Source organism: Apaloderma vittatum, unplaced genomic scaffold (genome assembly GCF_000703405.1).
Source record: "Apaloderma vittatum isolate BGI_N311 unplaced genomic scaffold, ASM70340v1 scaffold16337, whole genome shotgun sequence".
Taxonomy (NCBI): domain Eukaryota; kingdom Metazoa; phylum Chordata; class Aves; order Trogoniformes; family Trogonidae; genus Apaloderma; species Apaloderma vittatum.
The window spans coordinates 2532-11896 of record NW_009726836.1 but is presented as its reverse complement, the minus strand read 5'-3'; the positions used below and the strand labels follow the sequence as shown (position 1 = coordinate 11896).

Sequence of the window (9365 nt, the reverse complement as noted above, 5' to 3'; positions counted from 1 at the left end):
ATCAATAACTGCTACCACGGGGAAGACGCTGGCGTGGTTTGCTCAGGTGACCAACACAAGGCGGCGGGAGTGGGGTGGGTGTCACGACGATAGGTCTGCACACCACAGGTGAGATTGGGGGTCATTGTTAGCGGCCAAGTGGGGTTTTCCCAGGCTCTCCCTGCATCTGATGGTCCCACTGGTGGGCTGCTCTTCCCACCCCAAGGTGTTTCTTTAAGGTGATGGGAGACATTCCTGCGGGGAACCCTTTTTCCAACCCCTCCAGCTCCAACAATAGGTGGAACTTGTTGCAGGGCAGCGCATTGACTGCAACCCACACTGCGAGCAATTCATGTGGGGAGGGAAGCTGCGGTCCAGGAGGATGCAGGACCGGCCTCTTGCAGGGAGATGCTTCAGTGCAGGGTGCTCCAAGGGGGAGTTTTGAGTTCCACCCCTCCATTTCTCCCATCCTCTGTACCTTTTGGCAGCTTTGACAGGGTCTGGGAGCTTAACTGTGATGGGATAAGCATGTTGAGAGTGGTGAACGGTCTGAAGGCATTAATTAATAACTCTCCTTGGGTGTTTGCAGACTCAATCATCCCCGAGCCGGCTTATCTCCGACTGGCAAATGGCTCAAACCGATGTGCTGGCAGAGTTGAGGTGTTTTACCAGGAGGAGTGGGGAGCCATCTGCAGCAGCGGCTGGGATAAGCAGGACGCTGAGGTCGTGTGCCAGCAGCTGGGCTGTGGGACGGCTTTGCCAGAACTTGAGGGAGGGGATTTTGACACTGGACCCTCACGCATCTGGCTGGACAACGTGAACTGCCAGGGGACGGAGTCAGCCCTCACAAAATGCCGGTTGAGCCCATGGGGAGTGAGAAGCTGCAGCCACGGAAAACTCGCCAGCGTCGTATGCTCAGGTGGGTCTTACTCTGGCACCAGTGGGTCAGGATGCACCAGTAACACCCCCCATCCCACATGGGAGCCAGATGCCAGCTTCAGTCCCTTTGCTGTGGGGTCAAGGATCCCTAAACTCTGTTGAGAATTCCCTCCATGAGGTGGGGATGTGGTGCTGTGCGTTCTGAGGCGATGCAAACACGCAGCACCAGCTACCTCAGAAAAGGGCAGGTCCTCCCTCCTCCTGTGAAGGGGTTGGATGCTCTGAGCATCTCCCTGCCTGTCCACAGGCTCGGCCGTTTCCAACTTCGCCCCAGTCCGGCTGGTCGATGGCCCAGGTCACTGCGCCGGGAGGGTCGAAGTGTTTCACAATGGGAAATGGGGGACGGTGTGCGACGACGGCTGGGACTTCGCGGACGCCAAGGTGGTGTGTCGGCAGCTGGACTGCGGGACGGCGGTATTGGCTCCGCGACGGGCTCACTTCGGCCGGGGACAGGGACCCATCTGGCTGGACAATGTGCTGTGCACAGGGACTGAGGCAGCCCTCTCCGAATGCAGAGCCAAGGCCTGGGGGCTCCACGGGTGCCAGCATGCAGAAGATGCCAGCGTGGTGTGCTCAGGTAGAATCCTAGAATTCTAGATTCCTAGAATCATGAAGGTTGGAAAAGATCTCTAAGATCATCAAGTCCAACTGCCAACCCAGTACTACCATGACCACTAAATCATGTCCTGAAGTGTCATGTCTACACATTTTTTGAACCCTCCAGGTATGGAGACTCCACCACTTCCCTCGGCAAATCAGGTCCTCTCATGCTGGGCTTTGACTCTGTTTTCCCCTCTGGGTGCGAGGGCTTGAGGTACATGAACAGCTCACAGCCAGCTTGGACCACAAGGGGCTGCTCTGAAGCCTTATGGTCCCTCCTGGTGGATGAGGGCAGCTGTGCGCAGACATTAAAATATATGCCGGCCCGTTTTGCTAAAAATATGACCTCTGGCATGCTTCTGGACAGAATTATCATGAATCCTAGCAGGCAACACAGGTCAGAGACCATTTCCACCAGGAAAATTACAGCAGGGACACCTACTTCTTCACAGCAGGGCAGGCTGTGGCATAAATGGGTCTTCTGACTCCAACAGCTTTGGTTGATCCATGGTAGATGTAGCTCACAATGCTTGAGAGCTGCATGAGCCCACGAGAGCCCATTTCTCACTCTCTCTTCTCTCTAGTTCTGACTTTCTGCCAGAGGGACCCCACAACTCATTTTAGTGACAGCTAAGAACCTGGGGACACTGGGTTACAACCAGGTTGCTTAATATCAGAGTGAACTTTGCTTGGTACCAGGGTGTGGCTGACCGAGATGGCCAGCATTGAATTCAGTCACCCCAGCAAGGGAAGGCAGCATCTCACCCTGGTTGGGTGAAGAGATCCTACAGGAAATCCTGTGCCCTTCAGGAGCAGCGCATGAGGCATCCCAGAAGTCCAAAATAGCACCTATGTCTTGGTGACTGGCCCCTGTCCTGCGTGTCTGCTTTAGGAGGGCAAATTATACAAGGTTCATTGACTACAGAGTGGTCAAGCTCATGCTAATCAAGCCTTGGACACCATTTAAGCCAGGCCACACCAAATCTCAAATACCTGCCCTTTCTGTCATCACAACAGCATCTTTGACTCCACAAGATGCAAGAGCATCCTTGACTTCCCCCCAGCGCTGCTCATCCTCTGGTGTAGACCTGTTGCTGGCAGGTGGAGGTTTCATGGGTCTAGAAGGTATCTCCTTAACATGTGTATGTTCTCTGATGTTGTAGGATCAGGCATTGCTGACCTCGGAAAACTCCACCTGGTGAATGGCTCAGACCCGTGCTCTGGGAGAGTTGAAGTGTTTCATAATCAGAGCTGGGGGGGCATCTGCACCGACGGCTGGGACCTTCCCGAAGCCCAGGTGGTGTGTCAGCAGCTGGGCTGCGGCGAGGCACGGTCGGCCACCCAGTTTAGGACAGGAGATGGCCCGATCTGGGTGGATGCCATGGAGTGTACCGGGACAGAGAAGGCCCTCTTCGAATGCAAGGTCAAGTTCTGGGGTGCCAAGAGCTGCAAGTCGAAGGAGCATGCAGGTGTCTTGTGCTCCGTGGCTGCAGGTCAGTGGCGGTGAGTTGGGCATCACTCCTCCTCTGGGGAGGACCATCCAGCTTCTCCTTGTTCCTGGCTTATCTACCCCTTATCCCTGCAGTCCTACCAAGAAGCAGAAGGTGTTTTCTGTTTTGAGGTTGAGCAGTCCCTGGGTTTGCTCAGGCAAAGTGAGTCAAAAATCCCAAGCTTGGGATACCCAGAAATCCCAAGCCTGTAAAACGCAGGCTTTCCACCAGACCCAAAGAGACCTGGCACGCCAGCGTTGCAGATGTCCCCGTGGTTGGGATTTTTTTTTTGGTCTGTGCCACCACACAGTCTCTGGTCCTCAGGGAGTCAACCATGGAACCGTTTAGGAAAGGATCTCTAAGATCATTGGATCCAACCATTAACCCAGCACTGCCAGGCCCATCGCTAACCCATGTCCCTGAGCACCATGGGTACGCAGCTTTTAAATCTCTGCAGGAATGGTGACTCCACCACTGCCCTGCCTGTTCCCATGGCTTGACAACCCTTTGGGTGAAGAAATCTTTTCTAATATCCAATCTAAACCTCCCCTGGTGCAAGCTGAGCCCATTTCCTCCTGTCCTATTGCTAGTTCTTTTGAGAAGAGACCAACCTCCACCTCACTACAACCTCCTTTCAGGTAGTTGGGGAGACAAAGTTTTTCCCTTTTCTCCAGGCTGAACAACCCCAGTTCCCTCAGATGCTCTTCAGACTTGTTCTCCAGACCCTTCCTCAGCTTTGTTGCTTTTCTCTGGATCCACTCCAGGACCTCAATGTCCTCCCTGGAGTGAGGGGTTCAAAACTCAACACAGGGTTTGAGGTGTGGCCTCACCAGTGCCGAGTACATTGGGACAATCTCTGCCCTGATCTTGGTGGCCACATGATTCCTGATGCCGGCCACGATGCTGTTGGCCTTCTTGTCCAACTGGGCACACTGTTGGCTCATCTTCAGCCACTGTTGACCAACGTGCCCAGGTCCTCAGCTGCTTTCCAGGCGCTCCTCCCCCCAGCCTGTAGCACTGCTGGGGGGTTGTTGTGAGCAAAGTCCAGGACTTGGCTCATTGATCCAGCCTGTCCAGATCGCTCTGTAGAGCCTTCCTGCTCTCCAGCAGAACAACACACTTGCCCAGTTTCATGTCATTTTGCAAACTTTACAAATGAGGGTGCCCTCCTCTTCACCGAGCTGTTCCTTGCCCAAGTGCACAACGCACTTAGTGTCTCCTTGTCTGCTTCCCCCCATGAAGACACTCATGTTGTGGGAGCTCCTCAGTAATTTGGCCAAGATCACCATCTACTAGGCATGGTCTTAGCAGGCTTTGTCCTGAGAGGTGTTCAGGCATGCACACCCAGGCTGCAGCAGTAGCAGAAATGCTACGTGTTGGTGGAGATCTTGCAAGAGGAGGTCCACCATGTTGTTGGCCATTGCCATTTCTGTCAAGGATTGATTGTCCTCTGATTCTGTTTTAGACGTGGACCTGGGGAGCTCGGAAGCCCTGCGGCTGGTGAACGGCCCTCACCGCTGTGCTGGCAGGGTGGAGGTCTTTCACAACCATCAGTGGGGGACCATCTGTGACGACAGCTGGGACCTGAACGATGCGGCCGTGGTCTGCCGGCAGCTGGACTGCGGGAAGGCGGTGTCAGCCCCGGGTTTATCCAGGTTTGGGCAAGGATCTGGCCCCATCTGGTTGGATGGAGTGAGATGCATCGGGACAGAAGCCACCCTCGCTGAATGCCCGGTCAAGCCTTGGGGGAAACATACATGTAACCACGTGGAAGACGCTAGTGTCCTGTGCTCAGGTAACCCTCATCATGTGCTTTCTCTGTAAGATGGGATTTTAGGAGTAATTTTCATCCTGAGAGAGTGGCAAATCATTGCAACAGGCTGCTGAGGGCAGTGGTGGAGTCACCATCCCTGGAGGTCTTCAAAAAATGTGTAGATGCTGCACTTCAGAACATATTTTAGTGGTCATGGATGTATTGGGCTGGTGGTTGGACTTGATGATCTTAAAGGTCTTTTCCAACCTTAATGATTCTCTGATTCCAAGATGGGCCAAACTCTGCTCTTCTGCAGGCTGGGAGCAGTTTGGGAACAAGCTGGCCAATCAATTGCCCAGATGGTAGAAACCATGTTAAAATAACAGTGTTCAGAGACAGGTAAAAATAAGATATACTGGGAGAAAGGCAGCTTGGCTTAAGACGTACCTCAGTATCTGGTACCACTGGAGGTGTCCAAGACCCCTTCATGGAGCAAAGCACCTGCACCCCTCGGGAGAGGAGGGTGCATGGGTGCTGTGCCCCCTTGTAGCTCAAGAGGAGGGAGAGCTGTAAAATGCCACCATGTGCAGATCCTGAACTAACTAGCCTTGGCCTTAGAAGGTCAGCCTCCGTGGGCAGGCCAACGTGGCAGTCAGCAGCGCTCAGGGACAACCAGAAGAAGATCCTTTGCCACTTTCTCTAGGTCAAGAAGCGAGTAGCACTAGGTGAACCTAGGTGATGCAGAGGCAGAAGGAACACATGAAGAAATGCTGGGGAGCACCCTTGTGCATCCTTTCTTGCCAACATCTTGATCTTCAGGTGGAGACACGTGTTCCTTCTCCTGTCCCAACCTCCTAACCAGGGTGCAACCACCTTTGGGGTGCAACTGGTGGAAGAGATCTTCCGCAGATCCTTCCACCCTGCAAAACACGTGGTGCTTGTTTTACTGCAAGTCCCTCGATAAAGGGCAAAGGGTCGTAGAAGTTTGCTGAAGCAACATCACCCACACTGGCCCTCTCCAACCCAGAGGCATGAAAACACACAAGAATATCCCTAATAATGCCCATTTGGGGGGTATTTTTCAGGCTCAGGAATGACCAACATCCCCATGCTCCGCCTGGTGGGTGGTTTGAGCGAGTGCAGCGGAAGGGTCGAGGTCTTTTACAACAACGAGTGGGGGACTGTGTGCGATGACAACTGGGACATACGCGACGCGGCAGTGGTCTGCCGGGAGCTGGGCTGCGGGACCGCCCTCTCGGCCCCCATCTCGGCTCGGTTCGGGTGGGGAGCTGGCCCCATCTGGCTGGACGACGTCAACTGCAATGGGAGGGAAACCGCCTTCTTCGACTGCCATGCCAAGAAGTGGGGCATCCACAACTGCCACCACGGAGAGGACGCCAGCGTGGTGTGCGCGGGTGAGAGCCTGGACGGGGCTTGCCAGTACCCAGGGCCAGGAGGCTGGTCACCTTCAGAGGAGATGCTGGGCTGGTGCGGGGGTTTCTTGCAGCTCTCATCCACCCGTAGCTCCAGGAGCTTCACCTCAAGGCCAAGAGCAAGGTCCTGCACTTGGGTCGGGGCAGCCTCCAGTATCAGTTCAGTCTGGGGGTGAAGGGATGGAGAACAGCCCTGCAGAGAAGGACTTGGGGGTGTTGCTGGGTGAAAAGATGGACGTGACCTGGTAATGTGTGGTTGTAGCCCAAAGCCAACCACTTCCTGGGCTATACCAAAAGAACCATGGCCAGCAGGTTGAGGGAGGGGATTCTGCCCCTTTCTTCTGCTCTGGTGAGGCCTCACCTGCAGTTCTGAGTCCAGCTCTGGGGCCCCCAACATAAAAAGGACATGGACCTGTTGGAGTGGGTCTAGAGGAGGCCACAAAGATGATCAGGGAGCTGGAGCACCTCCACTGTGAGGACAGGCTGAGAGAGCTGGGCTTGTCCAGCCTGGAGAAGAGAAGACTTCCAAGGGGAGACGTTATAGCAGCCTTCCAGTATTTAGAAGGGGTTGATGGGAAAGACAGAAAGAGACTTTTTACCAAAGCCTGTAGTGGCAGGACAAGTGGAAGGGGGTTTAAATTGGAAGTGGATAGATCTGGAATAGACTTTAGTAAGAAATTCTTCACTGTGAGTGTGGTGAGACCTTGGAAAAGGTTGCCCTGGGAAGATTGTGGAAGCCCCCTCCCTGGAAGCGTTCCAGTCCAGGTTGAACAGGGCTTGGAGCAACCTGATCTAGTGGGAGGTGCCCCTGCCCATGGTGGGGGAGCATTGGAACAAAGATGATCTTGAAGGTCCCTTCCAATCTAAACCATTCCATGAGCCTGTATTGGAGGTGTTCAAAATCTGGCTGGATGTGGCTTTGAGCAACCTGATGTCTTTGCCCATGGAAGGGGAGTTTGACTGGATGGTCTTTAAAAGTCTTTCCAAGCCAATCCCTACAGGCAGGCATCACACCTGGGGTTTTGTCCCTCACAGTAAAACAGCAGCATCCGGCCACGTTGACATTACCAATGCCCAACCGCTGGCCCTGTCCTACTCCTCCCTGAGGGCACATGGTTGGGGGTGGTCCAGGCTTGCGGGTAAGAAGAGGGTGGTCCAGGGACGTGATGCTACTCTTCAAGCCACCTATTCCTCTTTCCACAAAATCAGGCAACTCCAGCTCAGTCGAACTGCAGCTCGTGGATGGGCCACACCGCTGCGCCGGGAGGGTGTTGGTGTTCCATGACGGGGAGTGGGGGACGGTCTGTGACGATGGCTGGGACCTGAAGGATGCCGCGGTGGTCTGCCGGCAGCTGGGCTGTGGCAGTGCCAGGTTAGCCACCATACGGGCTGAGTTCGGGCAGGGGACGGGGAGAATCTGGTTGGACGACGTGGCCTGCACCGGGACTGAGAATGCCCTTGCCCAGTGCCGAGCCCGTCCCTGGGGACACAACAACTGCCAGCACGGAGAAGATGCCGGCGTGGTGTGCTCAGGTATGTCCCATTGCTCAACATGGGGTGTCCTGGGGGTATCCATCCCACATGCTGATGCAGCTGTGGGACAGTCAAACCCTTCCTGAGGTGGAGGGTTCTTTTGACCCCTCTCCGGGCACTGCCATCATCACTGTGTGTGCCCTCAACACACCGTGACATTTCTGCAGTGCTTCCAGATGCCGACACAGCCAACACGACGTCTGTCCGTCTCGTGGGTGGTCTACATCGCTGCGCCGGGAGGTTGGAGGTCTTCCACAACCAGCAGTGGGGGACAGTGTGCGACGACGGCTGGGACCTGTTAGATGCGGCAGTGGTCTGCAGGCAGCTTGGCTGTGGGCCTGCCCTCTCGGCCCCGGGAAGGGCTTCCTTCAGGAAGGGGCTGGATCCCATCTGGTTGGACAGGGTGGCCTGTTCCGGTGGGGAGAGCACCCTTGAGGAATGTCCGGCCAGGCCCTGGGGAGTCAACGGCTGCACCCACGAAGAGGACGCTGGCGTGGTCTGCTCAGGTGATGGTCATTCCTGCGGAGTCCTAAAAGCACAGTTTGGAATTGCTCACTCCCCTCCCAAAAAGGCTTTTGAACTCCAACTGGACCCCAGGAGCACTGGCTGCAGGAAGATTTCAAGGGCATGGGGGCTTGTTCCCTTGGCAGACGCTGTTGGGCCCCATCCCCCAGAGCTGCCCCGATTCAACCGTCCTTGCCACAGTTGAGCAGGGAACGGAGGAGGAATGCCTTGTTTCGAGTATAGGTTACACTACAATTCTGCTGGGTCCTGGTGAGGCTCCAGAAAGGGAATTTATTTCTCCCTCATTAGAGACTAAGTCTGGAAGCCAACCATAGGTGCCTGAGGGTGCTTATGAAGCCCCAAAGGCCATGCCTGCCTTGCATGTCCCTGTGGGCAGGGTTTGGGCTGGGTTCTGTCTTCCCATCCCACCATAACTGAGCATCTGCCCGAGGTTTGCAGCCCGGCCTAGGGTCCTGGACCCCTCGGTCAGTCCTCTTGTCCTCAAAAATGCTGCGTCTCTGATGGCTCCTCTCTCCACAGAAGTGGCAGAGGTGGCAGAGGTCCGCCTGGTCGAAGGACCCAACCGCTGTGCCGGGAGGGTGGAGATCTTTTACAAGCAGCAATGGGGAACGGTCTGCGACGACGGCTGGGACCTGAACGACGCGGCAGTGGTTTGCCGGCAGCTGGGCTGCGGAACGGCTGAGGCGGTCCTCAACCAAGCTCACTTTGGGGAGGGGACGGGGAACATCTGGCTGGACGACGTGGACTGCACCGGAAGCGAGGAGCATCTTCACCAGTGCCGAGCCCGTCCCTGGGGACAGAGTAACTGCCAGCACCGAGAAGATGCCGGCGTGAGGTGCTCGGGTATGACTCGTCCTGCGATACCAGGGGTCTGACAGGGGGATGGAAGGGGACAGGAGGATCCATCCTACATCTGGCTGCCTTTAGGGGGGTGCTGGTCCTGGAAAGGCATGTTTTTTTTTCGGGAGGCGAGGAAAGTTGGCAAAGGTCGTAGCCTCTTTTTGGCCAGGCTTGTCCCCAACCCAGCACGAAGTTCCCAACACCATTCATAACGACCTGGATGAGGAGATGAGCAAATTCGCTGATGATGTAAAACTGGGCGGGGTGGCTGAT

At 55.5% G+C, this 9365-nt stretch overlaps 1 protein-coding gene across 1 annotated transcript in view; it reads left to right on the top strand.

The window, feature by feature from the left end:
- LOC104276960 (deleted in malignant brain tumors 1 protein-like) overlaps positions 1-9365 on the top strand; it is a gene marked incomplete at both ends in the record, with an annotated part of 15055 nt that overhangs the window by 3171 nt on the left and 2519 nt on the right. Inside the window, 9 exons of the mRNA XM_009873449.1 lie at positions 569-892; positions 1166-1495; positions 2682-3011; positions 4474-4803; positions 5853-6176; positions 7404-7727; positions 7904-8233; positions 8772-9121; positions 9279-9351. Coding sequence (XP_009871751.1) covers positions 569-892; positions 1166-1495; positions 2682-3011; positions 4474-4803; positions 5853-6176; positions 7404-7727; positions 7904-8233; positions 8772-9121; positions 9279-9351 — 2715 coding nt within the window. The remainder of the gene's footprint in view (positions 1-568; positions 893-1165; positions 1496-2681; positions 3012-4473; positions 4804-5852; positions 6177-7403; positions 7728-7903; positions 8234-8771; positions 9122-9278; positions 9352-9365) is intronic.